Source organism: Bubalus kerabau, chromosome 6 (genome assembly GCF_029407905.1).
Source record: "Bubalus kerabau isolate K-KA32 ecotype Philippines breed swamp buffalo chromosome 6, PCC_UOA_SB_1v2, whole genome shotgun sequence".
NCBI classification, from domain to species: domain Eukaryota; kingdom Metazoa; phylum Chordata; class Mammalia; order Artiodactyla; family Bovidae; genus Bubalus; species Bubalus kerabau.
Window position 1 is genome coordinate 20,835,335 of NC_073629.1, and position 25,054 is coordinate 20,860,388.

Consider the following 25,054-nt stretch of genomic DNA (forward strand, 5'->3'; position numbering starts at 1 on the left):
CTCTTGCATTTTCAGCAGCCATATTCTAAAAAAATATACATTATCCATGAACTTGCCAGTAAGAAACAGTAATGGAAAATGTTAGTATGAATGCTGTGGTAGAAATGTGCCTATCCTGTTTAATGTAAACCAAATAAACCTCCACAGACTGACCCAGATCAGGTTTTTCTGGGACAGGAAAGTTAGGGATAGCTAATTGTCGAAAACAACCAATTTTAAAATGTTTATGTATTCTTAGCTTTATTGGATCCCAACTCATCTCACCTAATTGTCCCAGTATACACTGCTACAGAACACACCTGCTACACTGAGATTGCCCAACAAAAAGCTTTGTAGATCGGAAGCTGGTGATAGCTCACTAAACGCTTTGATTGGCCGGTTTAATGGGGGTGGGGATCGCAGCCCTCTTTCCTCTCGCTACCAAGGTTCTTTCATTGGATTGACCAGCTGTCAGGTTAAACCCAAACCTGCCTCCTTTTGGTCGTGTTTGTCTGGAGCGCAACACAATAGCTGGGGGGAGAGCCTCCCCTCGCAAGCTCTAATTGGCTGAACTCAACCTTGGAGGTTCCTGATTGGTCCAATGAAGAAACACCAAGGTAGGTTGCCTAGTGATCCTGAGGAAGCTGATGTGTTATTCCTTCTCTGCATCGAATCATCAGGAAGTTTGTTCTCTCTGCGTGGCTGAGAAGTTTTTCACCTAGCAGGACGGGGGTAGGGGGTGGGGGTGGGGACAAATGTCCCCATAAAATAGAGCGCAAGCTGCAACCTGCGTTTGGCTGTAACCCAGGAGTAACGTCAGGTAAGCAACGGGGGGAATACATCTAACGTCCAAAAAAATCCCTCCAAATATTTTACTTTATGGAGAGAAGGAGGTTTATATTTAATTTTGGGGCCATCGGTTTTTTTGTTTGTTTTTTAATAAGCTGTTTAACTAGTAAATGTCCAGAGATGATTAATTCTTCGAAGAAAATCCCCACTCCTTTTTTTTTTTTTTTTTTTTTGCCCTGAAGATACTAAGTTTCTTGGATTGGATTAGAAAATAAGCCCTATTCACAGTGCCAGATAGGGTTAGTGCCCATAAGCATTTATTTCACGGTTCTCTCTCTTCATTCTTATGCGAATTATTTGAAATACAGCCTTGAACAAAGAATCTTTTGTAAGTCTATTTATGTTTTAAATATTCTCATGCATTTCTGAGTATTCATTTTAATCAGTGTATATTTGTCGAGCAGTTACAACGTAAAGACATTTGTGCTAGTTGCTATGGAGAATATAAAAACCGAAGAAGACAATATCCCTGCCCTCAAGAAGTTTACGGTTTAGAGGCAGCCATACCAAAAGAAAGACTATAACAAATACTTTTAAGGAAGTAAGTATAAATAAAGTTGTTTGAAAGTACAGCTGAGAGAGAGACCTAGCCATGGGACACGGGGTAATGGAAAAGCAGATTCCCTGAAGGCTTTACAGTGGGTCCTCAGTAAGACTTCAAAGAATGAGTAGAATTTAGAGAGGAAGGGAAGGGGGAGAGACTCCATCCTCTACAAAGGAAGGCATGACCTGTTTGTGAAATGCCTTAACAGTACCTTTGGAGTAATGGGAAATATTGCTAGAAGATAGAATGAGATCCAGTCACAAAGGCTCTTGAATGTGCTCTTTTGACCTTGAAAAAGCTATTCTTTTCAATAATTGCTGGTTTAAAATACTTACTATACTTTACCTTAAGAACTGGCATTTAGGTTGATGTAAAGTATGCTAACTTTAAACTTTATCACATAATAGTGGAATTTTTCTTGACTGTAGATTTTTAAAACGGCTGTTGTCAGTCACTCAGTCGTGTCCAACTCTTTGGGCTCTTTGTGATCCCATGAACTGCATCACACCACAATTCCCTGCCCTTCACCATCTCCCGGAGTTTGCTCAAACTCATGTCTGTTGAGTCGGTGATGCCATCCAACCATCTCATTCTCTGTGGCCCCTTCTCCTCTTGCCCTCAATCTTTCCCACCATCAGGGTCTTTTCCAGTGAGTCAGCTCTTCGCATCAGGTGGCCAAATGAACTCCATGAACAGTATGAAAAGGCAAGGAAAAAAATAACCTGTAGTGCATGATATAAAAAGGCTGATTTTTTTTGTAATTGAAAAAGAATTTGCTAACCTTTAACATTCTCTTGCCAGTACTTTTTGTTGTCACCTGTTTATGTATTTGCAAGATGATTAGGAATAGAGATGAAAGTTTTTAGCTATATGGAAATGCTATACATGATATTCTGAGTGTTATTCTCTAGACTGATGATCTCCAAAGTGGTTGCATGAAATGAGTCATTTGAGTTTGGGAAGGAAGTATTAGAACATGTATTTCTATTTAGTTTTTCTTATTTATTTATTTATTTTTTTACTAATTTTTGTGTTTTATAATGCATCATTGAATATTTTTAGAAATTATATATAAATTACTGTATGCTCTTTGGAGCCAGATGCTCACATTTTTTTGCTGTTCCCTATTATTTAACTTGTGGAGAATCCATTTTGTGAAAGGAATCACAATAATGGAAATTCTCTCCTAGGTTATAGGTTATGCACAAGAAATCAGCAGGCTTAAAAAACAATATCATTTCTCCTGGTCTTTAGAATTACTGATTTGATTTCTTGTCAGTGCTTCCAGTGCAGTTCAACTTGTTATACTTTGGAAAAGATACTGTGTTATATACCTAATTTTTTCTGGTCGTTACTCCTTCCTTCCTTTCTCATTTAAGTTTGTTAATATTTCTTACATTTTTGGTATGTATGCATTAATATCTAGATGTTTATTTACACAAGCATACATATATTTTTTCATCACCCTCTCCAGAAACAGGTGAGAATGACCACCTTAACTCACCGGGCCCGTCGTACTGAAGTAGGGAAGAATTCTGAAAAGAAGGTAGAAAGTGAGGAAAACGTGACTCAAGACCGAAATCAAGACAATGAGGACATTGGAGACTCTAAGGATATCCGCCTCACCCTTATGGAAGAAGTATTGCTCCTGGGACTAAAAGATAAAGAGGTAATGTAGTTCTGTTTGCTTGGTTGTCTCAAAGACTGAAGTATTGGAATGTTTTTAAGAAGTATCTGATAAAATATTTTCATTAATGCTAGACTGGCCTTAGAATTGTGCTTCAGCCATCTGGGGCCTGGGGAAGTCTGGGAGGATGGCTGATTCTTGGAAGGTAAAATCCAGAAGTATAATCACTTGAAGTGTAATTACAGAATTACTCCAAAATTTTAAAATACAACACAGTGTAAAGTGTTTGTAGTTTCCGAAGTGAGATTGATGGTGAAATGACCTCTTACTAAACTAAGAAAGAGGACCCACACACATTGAAGTCTTCTTGAGCTTTAGGGAGAAAAGTCTTTTAAATGAAAAGACAAGGAACATGTGTGGTTAGCTGCTTACAAAAATAAATAGTGGGTAGGTTTCTTATAATACTTATAATACCAAGAATAACTTCCATTCTGTGGATCTTTAGAAGTTAAAGATCAACAATTGATGAGGATTATTTTAGAAAATATTTTAAAATTGCAGCTTTCTCTTTTTTTCTAATTTTTCCCTTATTAATAGAACATTTATTTTATATTGAGATTAGTTTTGAGATAGCAAGTCTTGTGATATAATCAAATATTTTTTTCACTTTTCTACTAGTAGTATACATTATCCTTCATTTGTGATTTAACTATTTATTGTGTTTTCCCTTCACTTTCCTCCCTTATGAAGAGGTTATAAAGATATGTAAGTAATATTTTAAACAATCTACTTCCTTTTCAAGAAGACTTTGGTAAATACAAAAAAGGCATATTTATTATTGCCCTCAGTTTTGAAAACATCAAATTTAAATGTTACTTTATATTAAAAAAATACTAAATGTGGCTTTGATAATTGTCCTTAGAAATGAGTTGGCTACATACATCGAGTAATATCTCTTCTTTACTACACTGACTCCTCAACTTGAGAATACCCTTGTTTTACTTTGTATTATGCTATTTTATTTTTTTTCTCTATCACTGTTTTCCCTCTTCTGTTTTTTGTCATGTCAAATTACCAACTTGAACAAGATTACAAGACATTATAGACATTATAGCCTGTGTATTGTTAAAACTAATACTAGAGACATGCCCCTATGTACTTGGCCAAGACACAAATATACCAGAAAATCTTGCCTGGAAGTATATTTTCCTGTTTGCTGAGAAGGTTGGTGAGGCTCTAGTTTTATAAAAGTTAAATGAAAAAGCAAAACTGACTCTCTAAGACAAAGTCAGAGTAGGTCTGAAGATTAGGTGGTATAAAAATTTTGAGATGTTTACATAGTGCCTCAGAAACATTCACTGACTATAAAAGAAGAACATATTAGATATAAAAAGCTGTTTTGTTTGGTTTAGTTTTGAATAGGAATGATTAATTTCCTGCTGAATCTAGATACTAGAATTTTTGCTTCAGTTCTGTAGTGAAACTTACTTTGGACTTGTCTTTTGGACACAGAAACTTGTGTTTCTGAGTTTATAATAGTTAATATAAACTTAAGGAAATAGGATAAAAAAATAAAGAAGATTGTTTAGAGAGATGATCATAGTAGGTGTTCGATATACTGGTAAAACACTGTACAAAGATGGGAAGATAATATCCACCTTTTGAATTGTTCTAATTTTATTTGGGGGGATAGTTGATAAATTTTTAGCTTTCAGTTGACTCAAAAAGAATGAGAAATGATAAATCCTCAGGCATACAAAAATAGGAGAAGTCAAACTTTCTGGTTTATTAAAGTTGTAATAACTGTTCCAAAATGCCAGTAGCATAACTAGCTCTAAAAATATTACATTGATTTCCAGCTCAACTTATTTTCTTCTCTCTCAAACCACTTGTTGATTTATTTAATCAACATTTAATGTGCTTAGCATTATACAGGGCTCCCCAGGTGGTGCTAGTGGTAAAGAATCTGCCTGCCAGTGTAGGAGGTGCGATTTGATCCCTGGGTTGGGAAGATCCTCTACAGCAGGAAATGGCAACCCACTCCAGTATTTTTGCCTGGAAAATCCCATGGACAGAGGAACCTGGCGGGCTACAGTCCACAGGGTTGCAGAGAGTCAGACACGGCTGAGCAATTAAGCATGGCATAGCATTATACAGATAGTAAGGTAAATATAAAATAATACATTGTCCCTGTCCTCAAGAAACGTGCATTCTAGCTGGGGAAACAAGATCTATATCCTTTTAAAAATGAAGTTATCCAAAGCTCCAACAACAACAGAATGGATAAAAACGAATCATTCATTTACTTAAATGAGTATAAATATATTTTATATAAAGAATGAAAATGAAAACATGTATGATTTTCATATAATGTTCAGTAAAGGAAGCCAGACACAAAAGAATACATATTGTATGATTATATGTATGTAAGTTTCAAAAAACTAAGCTATGGTGCTTGGGGTTGCATATTTAGGTGGTAAAATTATACAGAAAAGGGGATTACCATATTTGTTAGGGTAGTGGTTATCTTTTTGTGAGAAGTAGAGGAGGAGGGAGTGTTAGTGATTAGACAAGAGCATGAAGGGGCTTTTCTAACAGTTTTCTGTTTCTCTACTTGGAGAAAAATTCATAGATATTCACCTAGGGATAAATCATTGAGCATTTCACTTTTATGTACTCTGTTCTGTGTGCATTATATTTCACAATTCAAAAGATTTTTAAAGTAAACAACAATTTTAAAAAACCAAGTTTTTCCATGTTAGAACAGTAAGTGTAGAGGAAGTTGGAGAGAGGAAGGATCATCATAGGTTGGAATAATTTGGGGAAGAACAAAAGGCAGTGAAACTAGCTGGACCTTTAAGAATGGGTGTTATGTTTGTACGCTTAGTTGTCTGACTCTTGGAGACCCATTGGACTGTAACCTGCCAGGTTCCTCTGTCCATGGGATTTTTTAAGCAAAAATAGTGCCATTTCCTTCTCTAGGGGATCTTCCCAACCCAGGGATCAAACCCAGACTCCTATGTCTCCTGCATTGCAGGCAGATTATCTACTGAGCTATCCGGGAAGCCCATGCTGCTGCTGCTGCTGCTGCTAAGTCGCTTCAGTCGTGTCCTCCTCTGTGCGACCCCATAGACGGCAGCCTACCAGGCTCCTCCATCCATGGGATTTTCCAGGCAAGAGTACTGGAGTGGGGTGCTATTGCCTTCTCTGCGGGGAAGCCCATAGATTTACATAAATGGAGAGAATGGAACTCATCAATTTCTGGGTGAGTTACCAATGGTATCTTGAGCTTGATGAATTTGGGAGATAATTGAGTACCAGTATGACTTAAATATGTACTTCCCTGGTGACTCTGTGGTAAAGAATCTGCCTGCAATGCAGAAGACATGGATTCAATCTCTGAGACGGGAAGATCCCCTGGAGAAGGAAATGGCAACCTACTCCAGTATTCTTGCCAGGAAAGTTCTATGGACAGAGGAGCCTGTGGGGCTACAGTATGTGGGGTTGCGAAAGAGTCAGACACAACTTAGCTGCTAAAACAACAACCCAAAACAGCATGACTAAAGCAGGTGGTATTCTTAGAAAACAGTAATCTCATTGTTTTCTCAAAATCTACAAATTAGATTCAGATCAGAGTAGAAATGATTTTGAGTGCCAGGCAAGACTTGTACACTCTTTCCTTTAAGTAAAAGGGAATCAACCTAATGAAAACAGCAACATCCATTTCATTTTTGTGTTCAGTTGGAGAATATTTTTGCTCTATTTTCTTTGGTATGTGTTTTGAGTATATGTTTTGGTATATGTGTAATTTCATGTTTTTACATGATTTGTTTGTGATATGTCAAAAAAAAATTCTTAAATGTTAACCTTTGCATCCCAAAGTTAACTTTTGCTGAAGATTTCCATTAAATTTTCTGTGTAGAACCTAATGCTATAACTTTTTTAGATTATATTTTAAAAAACTGTAAGAAAATAACATAATGAGACTAATATTTCAAGAATTGTAGAAGTTGGTCACCACAGTGACAGAAATTGCTGGATAAGTGAAGTGCCACTGGGTTCCTTGTCCTCTCCCTCACACCATGGGATAAATCTGTATCAAGATGGTTCTTTTTTAGATTTCCTCTACCTTTCTGCTCTTAAACTGCTTCTCTGCTTTGAGAAGCACAGTACCTGCCTTCACTGAAATGTACCTCAGGCTGAGATTTGGGGTGGGATAGCAGGTCAGTTGATCTTCCGCAGGAAGGTGCAGCTCTTTCATATCGGCTCAACCACACCGTCCATTCTTAAGCAACTGCAGACCAGGACAGGTGTGTTTTAGCTTTCAGCCTTTGGGGTTATTTGACCAACAAATAGTCTTTTGGGAAGACTATAGCAGTCCCAGGAATTAACAGGTCAGAATGTTCACACAAGTTAACCTTTTTCTAACAACGAGTGTGAAGGTAACAGAAGCTGATCCTAGTTAGTTAGTTCTTCTAACTTAAACTAATTATCACTATTGACAAGTGCGGCAAGGGTTGCATGGGACCGAAGGCTGAAGCGTGGCCATCTAGCATTCCTAGCAAAATGATTTCCTACGAGCATTCCTTTTCTTCTGCATTCCATCCCGCACCTGGCCAAACCTGACCATAGGTTGTCCTGTGTTAGCTGCTGTGGTGGTGCCCTGCACCCAGGCCAGCTAAAGGAGTCTCGGACCCTTTCTCTCTTGGGCCCCTGCCCAGCACCTTCATACAGAGATGACTTTAAAAGAGTGAAAAAAAAAAAAGAAAACTGCACCATTCCCAGAAATCTGGCTCCCTTTCTCCTTCCATTCTAGGTGCCCGTCGTCCATCTTCACTGCTTCCATGGCCCTGTCATACTCACAACTTTTGGCTTCTGTCTGGGCACCTGAACAAAGGACTAAAATCTCCACTGCAGGCTGTTTTTAGGTCTTGTGTAAAAATCTTGCACAGCCTTGCTAATGCAACTTTCAGTTTTTCCTCTAGGACACTTTACCAAAATATGCAACTTTTTTTTGGTGGGAAGAGAGATTGTCCTGTGATTTCTACCCATTTCCTGAGGCCTGTGGAAATAAACCTTTATGTACTTAAAGTTATACAGAAAACAGAATAAAATTAATTCCAAACTCAAAAAAAAAAAAAAAAAAAAGAATTGTAGGCCTAGAAAGAAATTATAGTAGGTCTTATAGTCAAGTTGCTTGTGAAATATTACTGTCATACTTTCTCAAAATTCTTCTGAGGAGTAGCTGCCATAGACTGGTTTAAAATATTAAGCTTCATTGTCTTGTGAAATAATCAGGAAATTTAAATACATGTTGAAGAGTCTGACCTTTCAAATACATTTAAAATTAGATATTTCCTCGGTTCAATAACACTCAGCTTAACTGAGAAAATTAAACTTGAGTACCAGCGTGACCACAATAAAATAGGTTTATTTCCTGTTGAAATCAAGATCCTGTTTGTCATTATCGCCTTTGTTAAAAGTTTTTTTATAGATACTAATATTGACTCATGGACAGCTAGTGCTTTAATTTTTTTTTTTTTAATATAACTAAAGAACATTTATTTGTTTTTCACCAAGATTTTATCTTGAGGACGTAACTAAACTGTGCCTCCACTCTCCACCCCAATTTGAAGGAGGATTAGTACAGTGGATGTTATAAAACAGGTATGAACAGTTTGAGGGACTGGAACCAAAGTTAACTGACAAAAACCAACTTCCATCTAAATCATCATAAAAATGTTTAAGTAAAAAAAGGGGGGGGAAAGGGGTTTTCAGATTGAACAAGATCATCACATTTTATCTAATACATTCAATTCTGGCTAGGGTATACCAAAATGGAAACAGGATAACTATAATACGAAATTTCTAGTACAGCACACTGCACACCTGTGTTCCAAGCCCACTCCCATTCCCCTAATGCTTCCAAACTCAACTATTTCCCAGCCTGTTGGGCCTGTTGATGAAGGAGCATGTAGATCTTCTCTTTAATCCAATCTTTGTTATAAGGCTGGTATATCTGGGTATCAGCTCGGTAAACAAGGCAGCTGAGGCCTGCCAGGTCATCAATAAAATCAAACAACTGACTGATATCATATGTGATAGAGGGGCTGTTGGGATTCATTCTCTTCAGATGTTCTTCATACATTTTACAAACACCTTCCATACACTCATTCACAGATTCATAGTCAGCGTAAGTTCTGCCTTCTGGCCTCTTGGTAGGCTGTACCAGCAAGATGGTGTGAGATATTGCTCCAAAGTCTCCCGCTGTAGCCGATGCCAACTCCGCTGCCACACCTAATGCTTTAATTAAATTGCTAGTATATTTTAAATTTCTCCTTTATGAAAATCTTTATAACTAAGTCACCTATAAGAAGCATAAACCTACTAATGCTTTTGACTTTTGGTGATAATCTTTTAAATTTGGATAGTGTTTTTTAACCCTCTTCCCTTCCTTGCAAAACTCTATCTTAATGCCATTTATTGATTACTTATATGCACTCTAAAATCAACTGCAATGGTGATAGCAGCCATGAAATTAGAAGACAATTGCTTCTTGGAAGGAAAGCTATGACAAATCTAGACAGTGTATTATAAAGCAAAGACATCACCTTGCCCACAAAGATCCATATAGTAAAGGCTATATGGTCTTTCCGGTAGTCATGTATAGATGTGACAGTTGAACCATAAAGAAGGCAGAGCACCAAAGAATTGATGTTTTCAAACTGTGGTGCCAGAGAAGACTCTTGAGAGCCACTTGGACTGCAAGGAGTTCAAACCAGTTGGTCCTAAAGGAAATCAACCCTGAATACTCATTGGAAGAACTGATGCTGAAGCTTCAATAATTTGGCTACCTGATGCAAAGAGTGGACTCATTGGAAAAGATCCTGATGCTGGGAAGTACTGAAGGCAGAGGGAGAAGAGGGCGACAGGATGAGATGGTTGGATGGCATCACTGATTCGGTGGACATGAACTTGGGCAAACTCCGGGAGATGGTGAGGGACAGGGAGACCTGGCGTGCTGCAGCCCATGGTGTTGCAGAGTCAGACGTGACTCAGTGACTGAACAACAACAACTATGCAGTGTAACAAAGAAGCTTTTCACCATATTTCTCATCTCACTGGAGTAAAAATTGACAGTATTGTTCACTGGTATTATGAAAATGTGTTTTCTTTTTTAAATTTTTATTTATTTCTTCTTGGTTGTGCTATGTCTTTGTTGCTGCACGCGGGCTTTCTCTGGTTACAGAGAGCTGAAGGTGGGAGGAAGGGGTTACTCTCTAGTTGCAGTGTGCAGTCTTATTGTGGTGGCTTCTCTCCTTGCTGAACAAGGCCTCTAGGCACGCAGGCTTCAGTAGTTGTGATGCACAGGCTTAGTTGCCCTGGGGCATGTGGAATCTTCCTGGTCAGGGGTCAAACTGGTATCCCTTGCCTTGCACTGAACCACTGAACCACCAAGAAAGTCCCCTGGAAATATATTTTCATTCATTCGTTTAGTCACCAAAAATCTATTGAATATCTCGTATATGTCACATGCTGAATATTAGAAGAAAACAAAAACAATAGTCCCAGATTTTGAGATTATTTATAGTCTATGACCTGAGAGTGGCTGGAGAAGTTAGGAGAGGGGTCAGAAAAGTCAGCAGACTGTTGCGCTACAGTGAGATATATGCATACTATGTTCTGAGCACTGAGGGAACAGAGAAGAAAGATACCTAACTTGGATAGGTATGGAAAATAATAGGTGGGAGAGGGAAAGAGAAAAGATACTGGGGAAGACTTATGGGAGGTGGTAAGTCTTAATCTGAATTCTGAAGATGAGCAAGAGTTAGTGAAGAGAGACAGTTTCTAGGAAAAAAGAACATCAGTTGCATGTTTGTAATAATTTCAGTGATCCATAACTGGAATAACCACAGATATTTAAATGCATCCCATTTCCTTTAAATGAACTTAGATGTTTTAAAGAAGTACCAGAGCTGGACATCCAGTTGTGTGTTTTCTTGTTTAACTTTTCAAAAATTATAAAATACAACCTATCCAAAAAAGTGTTTAAAACACATATGTAAAATTTAACAAGTAGTTTTAAACACTCATGTGGCTGTCTTAATTGCAACCTGTGGAGTCTTTAGTTGCGGCATGTGAACCCTTGGTTGAGACATGGGATCTAGTTCCCTGACCAGGGATTGAACCTGCATTCCCTATATCAGGAGCATAGTGTCTTGGCCACTGAACCACCAGGGCAGGCCCCCAAAACAAACACTCATGTAACCACCAGCAATAGAACATTGTCAGCATCCTAGAAGCATCATCTTGTGCCCTTCCCTAATCACATGCTGCCCTGCCTCCCTATAGTTTTAACGTGTATAAATCCCTAAACAATATATTTCAGTCTTGCTTGTTTCTTAAACTTTATGTTTTGGGGTTATACTGTCATGAATTCTTTTGCTCAGTATGTTCGAAATCCATCCATATTGTTGAATATAATTTAATTCAGTTCATTACAGTGTAGTATTTGATTATATGAATATATGGCCATTCTACTAGTAAATGGACACTCAGGAGTCCATTATGAATAGTGCTGCTAACAATATTCTTGTACTTTTACCAATTATGTTCTTTCAAACAATGTCACCATTCATACCTATGAAAAAATGATAAATGAATAAAACTTTCACTTATAAATATAAAATATGTTAATGCTTATCTTTTCAAACTTACTAATGATCCTTCATCAATTGTAATTTACTCATTATAATTTATTAGCAATGGGAGATTAGAAGTGCCAATTTTTTTAAAGCTGGTTAAAAAAAAATCTCAGTGAACAATCTGTAAGTTAAAAACAAAATCAGCTGCAATAAGTTAGTACACAATTGTGGATGAATGGCTATAGGTAGAGAAAATTGCTACTCTTTGAAAGTTGCTCAGTCCAAAAACATTTTATTACAATCAAAAGATTAAAAGTGTAATTTATAATTTAGGTCACAACCTGGTCTTTTAGTTTCCTGATTGCACAAAATGAACAATAAATCTCTTGTCACTAGTATTGCCATTGTGAATAGGGCAAGTGTATCAGAAAGACTCGTTTGTCAGCTTTTATGGTTTTAACATGGGCTGTTACCCAAAAAAAAGAACTTTTGTTTTGCTCTTTTTTTTTTTTTTTTAATATCTAGTCAAGTGATCCCAAAGGATTATTTACTGTTGGTTCAAAAGGTAATAAACTGGGAGACCAAAGTCCTATTTTAACAGTAGGAAAATATAATTTAAGCTGTTTCATTGAGAGCCTCCTCTGTATATGTTCCCCAGTACCCAAATGCATGCTGTTTTAACATTTCTGGTATTGACGTTAAGACAAAAGCCATCCACTTAAATTTGGACTTTTGGCTCTGACCACTGCTTCTATAAACTTGATGTGAGCCATTTCATCTCTTTTGTCTCCCTCTTCATATTTTATTAGTATAGCAATAGAGTTTTCAAAAAAGTTTGCACTTTCTCTTTCTTGATCCTGCACAGCAAATATTATCCTCTCTTTATGGGAGTCAAAGTTAAACTGGAACAATTATGTTCAAATTGAGCATATATATACTGACATGTTTCAATTCTCATTTCCTTTTCTGTATATCCTGTAACTGTTTTCTTTGTTGTTACCATGGGGATTACATTTAACATGCTAATGTTATAACATTTTAAGTTGAATTTATACCAACTTAAATAACACACAGAAACTGCTTCTGTACAGCTCCACCCCACCCCTTTTAGTTATTGATGTTACAAAAGTACATCTTTATATACTTTATGCCCTCAAACTAATTACGCTGCATTAGTCTCTTAAATTATGTACAAAACAGAATATAGAATAACAAACCAAAGTTACACCAATACTCACTTTTAGACTAATGTTTTAAAGTGTATTAGTCTCTTAAATCATGTAGAAAACAAAAAGTGGAATTGCAGATCATTTTTACTATAATACTAGCTTTTGTAATTGTCCATGTGTTCACTGACATCTTTATTTCTTCATACTGCTTTGAGTTACTGTCCAGCGTCCTTTCATTTCTACCTGTAGGGTACCCTTTAGTATTTCTTACAGGGCAGACCTAGTGGTAAGGGACTCCCTGAGCTTTTGTTTCTCTGGAAATTTCTTAATTTCTCCTTCATTTCTGAAAGATAATTTTGCTGGATAGAGAATTCTTGGTTGACAGGTGTTTCCCCCCCCCCCCCCGCCTTATAGAATTTTGAGTATATTAGCCCATTGCCTTCTGGTCTCTGAAGTTTCTGATGAGAAATCTGTTGATAATCTTATTGAGGCTCTCTTGTATGGGACAAGTGGCTTCTCTTCTGTTGCATTCAAGATTCTCTCTTTGTCTTTGACTTTCAACCATTTGATTTTAATGTGCCTCAGTGTGCATATGTTTGAGTTCATTCTATTTGGAGTTCATTGAGCTTCTGGATGTTTATATGCATACCTTTTTATCAAACTTGGGAAATTTTAGACCATTATTTCTTCAAATAATCTCTCTGCCCCTTTTGCTTTCTTCTTCTTGTATACCCAAAGTGTGTATGTTGGTTCACTTTTGTTGATATCCCACAATTCCCTGGGATATGTTAATTATTCTTCAATCTTTTTTCTTTCTGTTCTTCAGACTCAATAATTTCCATTTGTCCTATCTCCAGGTGTGTTAATTCTTTCTGCCTGCTCAAATCTTCCTTTGAATCCCTCTAGTAAATTTTTATTTCAGTAATTATACTTTTAGTTCTAGAATTCCTTTTTGATTTATTTTTAGGTTTTCCTGTCTTTTTACTGATATTTCCATTTTCTTAATACATTATTTTCCTGACTTTCTACACATCTTCTTTTAGTTATTTGAGAATCTTTGGTTTTAAAGTATTGTTTACTAGGTCTGTCATCTGGTCTTTCTGGAACAGTTTCTTTTTTTTTTTTTTTCCTTTGAGTGATACTGAACTGTTCCTTTGTATGTCTTATGATTTTTTGACTGAAAATTGGACATTTGAGTGTAATGATAGGTAACTGGAAATCAGATTTGCTGGGTTTTGTTTTTTCAGATTTATTTAGGTATAACTGAAAAAATTGTGAAATAAAGTATACAACATGATGATTTTTGTATATGTATACATTGCAATAAGTTACCCCATCACATTAATTAACACACCCATCACCTGATGTATATTTACCTTTGTGTGTGTGTACGAGAGAACATTTATTCTCTTAGCAAATTTTGGTTATACAGTAGAGTGACATCAGATCAGATCAGATCAGTCGCTCAGTCGTGTCCGACTCTTTGCGACCCCATGAATCGCAGCACGCCAGGCCTCCCTGTCCAACACCAACTCCCGGAGTTCACCGAGACTCACGTCCATCGAGTCAGTGATGCCATCCAGCCATCTCATCCTCTGTCATCCCCTTCTCCTCTTGCCCCCAATCCCTCCCAGCATCAGAGTCTTTTCCAATGAGTCAACTCTTCACATGAGGTGGCCAAAGTATTGGAGTTTCAGCTTTAGCATCATTCCTTCCAAAGAAATCCCAGGGCTGATCTCCTTCAGAATGGACTGGTTGGATCTCCTTGCAGTCCAAGGGACTCTCAAGAGTCTTCTCCAACACCACAGTTCAAAAGCATCAATTCTTTGGCGCTCAGCCTTCTTCACAGTCCAACTCTCACATCCATACATGACCACTGGAAAAACCATAGCCTTGACTAGACGGACCTTTGTTGGCAAAGTAATGTCTCTGCTTTTCAATATGCTATCTAGGTTGGTCATAACTTTCCTTCCAAGGAGTAAGCATCTTTTAATTTCATGGCTGCAGTCACCATCTGCAGTGATTTTGGAGCCCAGAAAAATAAAGTCTGACACTGTTTCCACTGTTACCCCATCTGTTTCCCATGAAGTGATGGGACCAGATGCCATGATCTTCGTTTTCTGAATGTTGAGCTTTAAGCCAACTTTTTCACTCTCCGCTTTCACTTTCATCAAGAGGCTCTTTAGTTCCTCTTCACTTTCTGCTATAAGGGTGGTGTCATCTGCATATCTGAGGTTATTGATATTTCTCCCGGCAGTCTTGATTCCAGCTTGTGTTTCTTCCAGTCCAGCGTTTCTCATGATGTACTCTGCCTAGAAGTTAAATAAACAGGGTGACAATATACAGCCTTGACGTACTCCTTTTCCTATTTGGAACCAGTCTGTTGTTCCATGTCCAGTTCTAACTGTTGCTTCCTGACCTGCATACAAATTTCTCAAGAGGCAGGTCAGGTGGTCTGGTATTCCCATCTCTTTCAGAATGACTGTGACATCAGATACACATCACCATATATAAAATAAATAAGAATTTACTGTATAGCACAGGAAACTATATTTAGTATCTTGTAATAACCTATAATGGAAAAGAATCAGAAAAAAGGAAATATCTATATCTATCTAACCAAATCACTTTGTTATATATCTGAAACTAACACAAAATTGTAAATCAGGTGTACTTTAAGAAAAAGTAGATAGCAATATAATGTTATCAATATAGTCACCGTGGTATACATCAGAACCTTATTCATTATGTAACTGAAAGGTTGCACCCTTTTACTAATCTCTCCCTGTTTCCCCCTACTTCCCAATCCCTGGCAACCACTTTTCTACTCTGTGTTTCTAGGAGCTCAGTTTGTTTGTTTTTAATTTTACATGTCAGTGATAGCATGCGGTGTTTATCTCTCTCTCTGGCTTATTTCACCTCCAGGTGAAATATCTCTGGGGCATAATTCCCTCCAGATTCATTCATGTTGTCATAAGTGACTGGATTTCTGTCTTTTTTTAAGACTGAGGAGTATTTTTTTCCTTGATCCATTTACCCATTGATGGACACTTAGATTGTTTCCATACTTTGGCTATTGTGAAAAATGCTGCAGTTTAATACAGATATCTTTTTGCAATAGTGGTTTTGTTTCCTCTGAATATATACACAGAGGTGGAATATAACTATATATACAATAGTGGTTTTTGTTTCCTCTGTATATATACACAGAGGTGGAATTGCTGGATCATATGGTAATCCTGTTTCTAATTTCTTGAGAAACCTCCACACTGTTTTCCATAGTTGCTATACCAGTTTACATTCCCACCAACAGTATACAGAAATTCCCTTTTCCCCACATTCTTGCTAGCATTTGTTATCTCATCTTTTAAATAATAGCCATTCTAACAGGTATGAATTGTTATCTCATTGTGGTTTTTTTTAATTATTTGGCTGCATCAGGTCTTAGTTGCAACACATGTGATCCTTAGTTTCTGTATGCCAACTCTTAGTTGTGGCTTGTGGGATCTAGCTCCTTGACTAGGGATCGAACCCCGATCCCCTGCATTGGGAGCGTGGCATCCCAGCCACTGAACCAACCAGGAAGGTCCCTCATTGTAGTTTTGATTTGTATTTCCCTTATGATTAGTGATGTTGAGCACCTTTTCATGTGCCTGTGGGCCACTTGTGTATTTTCTTTGGAAAATGTCTGTTCAGGTTCTTTGCCCATTTTTAAATTGCACAATATGGTTTTTTGCTATTGAGTTATATGAGCTCCTTGTATGCTGTGGATGTTAATCACTTATTGGATATATGGTTTGTAAACATTTTCTCCCATTCCATATGTTGCTTTTTCATTTTATTTATGGTTTCCTTTGCTGTGCCGAAGCTTTTTAATTTGATGTAGTCCCCTTTTTTATTTTTTTGCTTTTGTTGCTTGTACTTTTGGCATCAAGTCCAAAAAACCTGGAGAGAGAGCTTACCCTCTGTGTTTTCTTCTTGTAGTTTTACTGTTTTTCAGGAGTTATGCTTAAGTCTTTAATTCATTTTTAGTTGATTTTTGTGTATGGTGTAATTCTTTTTTTTTTTTTAAATTACTGTGGGCTATCTCTGTGCTGAGAATTAGCCTAAGGTGTAAAATTAAGGTCTTTTCAAGTCTTTTCCGAGCCTGTGCCTTTCCCTGGTCATTTACAATAATCTTCTAATTTCCCCTGTGTATGTAGTTGCTTTTGAATGTCCTAGTCTTTGGTATCTGACTCCAAAAAGGAGACAAGAGAAAATGAAGAGGAAGAAAAAAAAAGACATCAACCCTTTAAATCACCTGGCAGTCACTTCAGCCAGAAGGTGAAGGGCTTGCAGCAAACTAGGGAGGTTACAACAATGGTCTCTGTGTCTGCACTTCCATGATCAGAATGCAGTTCCCTATTATTTGGATGGCAGAGTCCATATTGCCTACCCTAGCTCCTAGTAGGAGCATATAAGCCACATGCATGGCTGCCTGCCATGGGATTAGGGGATGGGAGATGGGTAGCCTATGCTAAACTAAAATTTGAAATTAACTGGAATTAACTGTAATTAGTGATCCTTTCTTATCCATTCATCAGCTGATGGGCATCTAGGTTGCTTCCATGTCCTGGCTATTATAAACAGTGCTGCGATGAACATTGGGGTACACATGTCTCTTTCCCTTCTGGTTTCCTCAGTGTGTATGCCCAGCAGTGGGATTGCTGGATCATAAGGCAGTTCTATTTCCAGTTTTTTAAGGAATCTCCACACTGTTCTCCATAGTGGCTGTACTAGTTGGCATCCCCACCAACAGTGTAAGAGGGTTCCCTTTTCTCCACACCCTCTCCAGCATTTATTGCTTGTAGACTTTTGGATCACAGCCATTCTGACTGGCATGAGCCATGTTATTATCCCCATAACATGTTAAATTCTGCATTTCCTTTCAAAGCCCATTACAAATCAAAAAGTGACCTTGCGATTCTCTAAATTCCCTTGCATTTATCATACCTCTCAATGTCTTTAGTTACTTCATTTTCTAATGGTCTTATGGGCAATCAGAAAGGTACAAAATTCCAGTTAAAGTCCTGGAGATATAATCTTCACGATGATAACTATAGTTAATAATAGTGTATTGTATATATTAAAGTTGCTGAGAGAGTAGATCTTAAAAGTTCTCGTCACAAGAAAAAAATTGTAATTAACTATGTTTGATGTTAAGATTTATTGCCAGGATCCTTTCACAGTGTGTGTGTGTGTGTGTGTGTGTATAGCATCATTCGGAGAAGGCAATGGCACCCCACTCCAGTACTCTTGCCTGGAAAATCCCATGGACAGAGGAGCCTGGTGGGCTGCTGTCTATGGGGTCGCACAGAGTCGGATGCCACCGAAGTGACTTAGCAGCAGCAGCATAGCATCATTATGTTGTATACCTGAAACTAATGTAAAGTTATATATCAGTAAAAGAATAGTATCCATATAAATTTATAATTTAAAAGTTGTTAAAGATGGGAGACAGTATAGGAGAGATATTAACTTTATCTTTTATAGTAAGAAGTCAATTAGATATTGTCTAAAATTGAAACATTTGAACAACAAAACTCAAATTCTCAATAATCTGTTTTCTTAACCATAGAAATAAGTCTGTTAGGAAAATAAGAAAATGATTGAAGTTCAGTAATTCCTTCTCTTTGTGTTAAATTTCAGTAAAATTGTATTTATTACATTTTACTTTAAAAATAGCACATGTAGTATGATCACAATAAAGTGTGGAAAATTCTGAAAGAGATGGGAATACTAGACCACCTGACCTGCCTCTTGAGAAACCTGTATGCAGGTCAGGAAGCAACAGTTAGAACTGGACATGGAACAACAGACTGGTTCCAAATAGGAAAAGGAGTACGTCAAGGCTGTATATTGTCACCCTACTTATTTAACTTATATGCAGAGTACATCATGAGAAATGCTGGGCTGGAAGAAGCACAAACTGGAGCCAAGATTGCCGGGAGAAATATCAATAACCTCAGATATGCAGATGATACCACCCTTATGGCAGAAAGTGAAGAGGAACGAAAAAGCCTCTTGATGAAAGTGAAAGCGGAGAGTGAAAAAGTTGGCTTAAAGCTCAACATTCAGAAAACAAAGATCGTGGCATCCAGTCCCACCACTTCATGGGAAATAGATGGGGAAACAGTGTCAGACTTTATATTTTGGGGCTCCAAAATCACTGCAGATGGTGACTGCAGCCATGAAATTAAAAGATGCTTACTCCTTGGAAGAAAAGTTATGACCAACCTAGATAGCATATTCAAAAGCAGAGACATTACTTTGCCAACAAAGGTCTGTCTAGTCAAGGCTATGGTTTTTCCATTGGTCAAGTATGGATGTGAAAGTTGGACTGTGAAGAAGGCTGAGCGCTGAAGAATTGATGCTTTTGAACTGTGGTGTTGGAGAAGACTCTTGAGAGTCCCTTGGACTGCAAGGAGATCCAACCAGTCCATTCTAAAGGAGATCAGCCCTGGGATTTCTTTGGAGGGAATGATGCTAAAGCTGAAACTCCAATACTTTGGCCACCTCATGTGAAGAGTTGACTCATTGGAAAAGACTCTGATGCTGGGAGGGATTGGGGGCAAGAGGAGAAGGGGACGACAGAGGATGAGATGGCTGGATGGCATCACCGACTTGATGGACATGAGTCTGAGTGAACTCCTGGAGATGGTGATGGACAGGGAGGCCTGGCGTGCTGCGATTCATGGGGTCGCAAAGAGTCAGACACGACTGAGCGACTGAACTGAACTGAGTATGATTTACTCCATTTTTTAAAAATGTGATGTCACGTTACTTGAAATTGACATAAAGAGGAAATTGAGGTTAACCTGAACATTGCTTTTCTTCGTCACTTTTCATAAATGTCATTTACTAAAAGACCCAAATAAGGTTAAAAAAGAGCTTGTGGAAAACGTAAGACTATGTGTAGACTTTGTTTGGCTCCTAATTCAAACAAACCAATTATCCTAAAAAATGTGTTAAACAATTAATAAAATTTGGAGGCTTACAGAATAGTTTATAGTATTTAGGAATTGTTAGTTTTTTAGGTGTGATAGTATTGCAGTTTTTGTTTGTTTATTTTTGGCCACACAGCTTGTGGGATCTTAAAGGTTCCCCAACCAGGGATCAAATCCAGGCCCTTGGCAGTGAACGCCAAGTCCTAACCACTGGAACAACAGCGAATTTCCCAAAAATGTTTTTAAAAAAGGGTGTTGAGATCATGTTTTCTTAAATCATGGTCTCATTTTAGGCTATATTCTATTGATTCCTTGTTATGAAAAGTTACGAAATTCTCTCAGAGTTTCTTCTACCTCTGTGCCTCAGTATTTTATGAAAATTTATAGTGTGTGATTCTTGTCTGGAGAATCCCCATGGACAGAGGATCCTGGCAGGCAACAGTCCATAGGGTCACGAAGAGTTGGACACAACTGAGTGACTTCACTTTCTTTTCTATAGTGTGTACATTCTGTTCCATAATTTACACAAATGTTCAATGGAGGAAAGCCCCAAAACTGGTGAGAGAAGAAGCAGATGGGAAAATTGGTGGGTATTAAAAGAGATATGTGTAGTGTATATATAAAGAAAAATCTGGTTTCATACATATATATATGCAAATAGTAAGATGATAGAATTTATGAACAATTTTTATTTTATTTTATATGATTCTTTTTTCTTTCCGTATTTTCTAAAATATATGTATACTGCTCAGTAACAGATTATGGGAAAAGAAAGGCATATAAGTTAGTTACTGTTTCTGGTGCTACAATCATTTTTAAATTGTTTAGAATAAAAATTAAGGACATTTTTCCTGGTCAGAATGAGGTGTAAAGCTAAGATAGGAATATTCAAAGATAACCAGTTTTCTTTTATTTTGGATTTCTTTTTCCACTGACAAGGGACTGTACTTAGTCGCTCAGTTGTGTCTGACTCTTTGTGGCCCCATAGACTGAAGCCCACCAGACTCCTCTGTTCATGGGATTTCTCAGGCAAGAATACTGAAGGGTGCTGCCTTTTCTACTCCAGAGAATCTTCCCAAATCAGGGATCAAACCCATGCCTCTTGCTTCTCCTGCATTGGAAGCTGGATTCTTTACCACTAGCGTAACCACTGTGTTATGTTTTTATTTTCTGAACTTTTAATAGTGGCTTTTATTTTTTTAAAAAAAGGAGTTCCCTGGGTGGCCTAGTGGTTAGGATTCCTGGCTTTCATACACACACACACACACACACACACAAAACCTCAATTGGCAACCCTGAGAAAACTAATAAACTGATTATTATGAGCAGCTTTGCATCTTCCCACCCAATGTTCTGAATAATCCTAAAAGGATATAGTCTTCATGTAGTTTATTGAGAAATTTTATCCATTTGTCTAGGTTTATAATCCATTCTTCCCAATCATGCTGAAATCATGTTAAAAAATTAGAATAACATCCAGGTCACAGTTCCTTATTCCCCATTATGATTAAGCAAAGTGAGCTTTTAGTAATGCTTAATCTCTTTTCTAAAATGTCTCTTTTGGCTCTGTGGACATAGAAATATTAATTGGGATTAGAGTGAATCACATTAATTTATAAAAGAGGAAAATAGATTAGATCTTGGAGCCATTCATTTAATAGAGTACTTTTTTTAAGTCTTTATTGAATTTGTTACAATATCACTTCTATTTTCTGTTTTTGGATTTTGGCCATGAGGCATGTGGGATCTTAGCTCCCTGACTGGGGATTAAACCTGCACCCCCTGTATTGGAAGGCGAAATCTTAAGCACTGGACCACCAGGGAAGTCCCTAGTAGAGTACTTTAAAGGAAAGTAGTAGATTAACTCTTCTTAAAGTAATTTTTAGAGGGAAAAAAATGAAATAAAACTCATTTTGCTTATAAAACTTTTTCTTGTATAATTTTTGATAATCCTGAAGATCATCTTGCAGACATTGGGCTTTGGAATTGGGCATATAGGAAAGGCTTCAGGAAGACACAGCAAAATTCCTTCTGTAATGGAAAGTGAAGCAATTTTAATGTTGAATCTTCAGATTGGGGGGAGAGAAAGATTTTTTTATGAGATTTTTTTCCTAATAAAATATTTTTTTAATTTGGAAAAATTAGAAAACCACTTTTTAAAGTAGACAGTATTTTACATAACTGTGATAATCTTGAATATGAAATTATATATTTGCCTGTTTATCATTCAACTTTAATGTAAGGATTTTCTAACATTTTTAAAAGCTCCTTTTAATGATGCTTTATGCTTCTTTGGTTTCTTTCCTCTTTTTATCCCAAGCAGGCAACTTTAAAATCTTTAACCTTCAGAGTTGTTTTAAGGTGTGTGTTTAAGAGGTTTGAATAACGAACACTTGACTAAGTGGAAATTCAGTGCAAAGGTGTTGACTCTCAGAATTTATTGAAATCTTATTGCCCATACTTTTACAAGAATAAAATAGCATTATCAAAAGTTTCAATATGTATAACCTTTGACTCAAAAATTTCTTCTAAGAATTTATTCAACAGAAGCACACAAATGAATATTTCTTTACAGCATTTTTTTATAATGGCAAAAAACTGTAAGCAACCCAAACATACATCAATAAGGACTTGAATAGATAAACTATAGTGTATCTAAAATGATTGAGGTAGCTGTGTGTTTAGTGATGTGGAAAGATATCCAAAATAATGCCTAAGTGGAAAGTTGCCACTCAGTATAATCATATTTCTGTATGTAATATTAGCAAACGTATAATACAATACATTACACATATGAAGTCTAGAAAATATCCACTAAACTGTTACGTGGAAGTGATAAGATTATGAGACTTCTTCTTTCCAAATTATACATTTCTAAAATATCTCTTCTTTTTATGACAATTATATATTACATTTATAATCAAGACAAAGTCTACTATTCAAAGATCTCATTCTGCCAGTCCTCCACTATTTTCTGTCGATCATGAAGCAGTGTGCAATTTTGGTTTCTCGGTAGATTCTAAAATTTTTCTCTTTTTCTTTTCCCTCACGTACATAGCCTTTGGTAATTAAATGTAATGATTGAATGGTGAACTTCAGTATGCACATGCTAGATCATCCTGCATACTAAAGCGCTGACCCTTTAACACGGAATCTTCATTATACATGGCTTGAGAAGATACCAAGACAGCTAGATAAATTTAGAGGAAAATGGACTTCAGAGTCTTCATGTATATATTCTTATACTTTTTACTATTATGACATGATTCAATAAAAAGTTAAAAAATGATTTGAAGAGTTTTATATAGTGTGAGATACTATGTTGGGAAAGGGTGATATTGAAAAACACAGTTTGTACATCCTGGCCATTGTTTCTTTATTTGCAGTACTTCTCATTTATAATTCTGTTGACAGTCTGACATCACTGTTACTGAAACAGAAGTTATATGGTCAGGTAGAAATGAAAACAAGGAAAACTTTCCTTTAATTGCTATATTACTGGTTGAAATGTTTGTACACCTGTTGAGATTCATAGTCAACAGGATTAAAAGTTATACCTAAGTAAATTATGTATTCTAAAGTAAAGTTACAGTTTAACCTTAACTAGACAGCTAACTTCTATAAAGCCAAGTATTACTCCGGAGTAGGGGGTGGTGGGTAGGCTTACTCCCTCCTTAAAGAGGAGTTATAAGGATTACTCTTGAAGTAGCCATGAGGCAGGCGGTCAAGAGAACTAATCCAACCTTTGAGTCTAAGATCAGACCCCCAGGAAATTTGGATAAATCTAGGAATGCTTATAGTCCAGGCTGAGCTTTTACCAAGTTAAATCATAAATTTGTGCTTTCCAGAAACATTTATTGAGAAATACTGTCATATATTCTCTCCTTATATAGAATATATAATAAATTTATATTCTACTGAGGACAAGCAGTTGATTGCAATATGAAATAATAAATGATAGGGGAGAAGTAGACCCACACACACACACCCAGGTGAGGAACCTAACCTAGAGGGTAGAGTGGAGGAAAAGATAATGTTGGAGAAGGTTATGTGGAAGATGTGACCCTTGTACTCAATCCTTAAGAACAAGGAAGAGCTAAGTAAAGAGGAGTTTTGTTTCTTCTAGACAGAACTGTGTGTGCAAAGGCCAGTAGGCAAAAAAGGTGCATTAAGAGTACTTAAAATTGTTCCAGAAAGCTGGAGAATAGTGTTCTAGGGAAAATAAGCCAGAGAGAAACAAGTTTAAGCAGCCTCCTGGTTCAAGTGCAATAAGGGAGACCCAGGTTCAATCCCTGGGTAGGGAAGATTCCCTGGAAGGGGGAATGGCAACCCACTCCAGTATTCTTGCTGGAGGATTTCATGAACAGAGGAGCTTGGTGGGCTACTGTCCATGGAGCCAAAAAAAGTTGGACAAAACTAAGTGACTAACACTTTCACTACTACTTTCACTAAGAACTTTGGATTTGACTGGGAGGAGCAGAGGGGAAGGGAGTTATATAATTTATTTGAGCTTGAAGGTTATGAGAAAAATGGAATTAGAAGACCTCTAGTTCTGCAGTATAGTGGTAAGACTTATTTTTTTTTATGTATTGTTGGAGGAATCCCCTGGTAGTCCAGTGGTTAGAACTTGGTATTTCCATTTCCAGGGACCCAGGTTTAATCCCTGGTCAGGGAACTAAGATCTCACAAGTCATATAGTGTGCTCCCCCCACACCCCGCCAAAACTGTATTCTTGGCAGTCTCCTAGTCCCACCATGCCTTACTCACAGCAAAAGCAAATGTAGATCTTCTCTAAAGGAAGACATCCTCACCTACTTCACTGGTGATTCAGTAGCTGAGACTGCAAGCTCCCAATGCAGGGGACATAGATCTGATCCCTTATCAGGGAAGATCCCATGTGCCACATATTGTGGTCAAAAAAAAAAGTAAAGGAATACATCCTCAGTTTAGGCCTCCAAAATCTCAAAGATTTACAAAAAATTAAATATGGGCCTCTTAATCAAATGTCATCAAACATACAAAGAAAAATACACCCATGAGAAAGAATCAGCAGAAGTAACACTGGTTCATTCAAGGACCTTAGATATTAAAATGATCAAACAATGTGAAATGTCTATGATATTTTTAAAGAAATAAAAGAATCATAAAATGAACACAAAAGGAATCACAAAAGAAGAAATGATCACAAATGACCAGGTAAATGTGAAAAATAAATGGAACTTTAAGAGATGTAAAGCAGTGGCTCTGATGATAAA

General features: G+C 37.0%; 2 protein-coding genes across 5 annotated transcripts in view; one reads left to right on the forward strand and one right to left on the reverse strand.

Moving 5' to 3' along the window:
• Window positions 1-461: 461 nt before the first annotated feature.
• The window catches only part of GOLPH3L (golgi phosphoprotein 3 like), a 49,372-nt gene continuing 24,779 nt past the window's right edge, over window positions 462-25,054 (forward strand). Inside the window, exons 1-3 of one of the 4 annotated variants that reach the window (XM_055584401.1) lie at window positions 618-799; window positions 1,233-1,369; window positions 2,847-3,041. In XM_055584401.1, coding sequence (XP_055440376.1) covers window positions 2,859-3,041 — 183 coding nt within the window. In that variant the 5' untranslated portion in view covers window positions 618-799; window positions 1,233-1,369; window positions 2,847-2,858. The other 3 variants (XM_055584402.1, XM_055584403.1, XM_055584399.1) reach the window with 3 other exon arrangements.
• Window positions 8,935-22,966, reverse strand: LOC129655812 (enhancer of rudimentary homolog). Its single transcript, XM_055586664.1, has 2 exons — window positions 22,927-22,966; window positions 8,935-9,302 (listed from the first exon to the last, which is right to left on the reverse strand). Exons 1-2 carry the CDS (start codon window positions 22,964-22,966, stop codon window positions 8,935-8,937), a joined length of 408 nt encoding a protein of 135 aa, XP_055442639.1.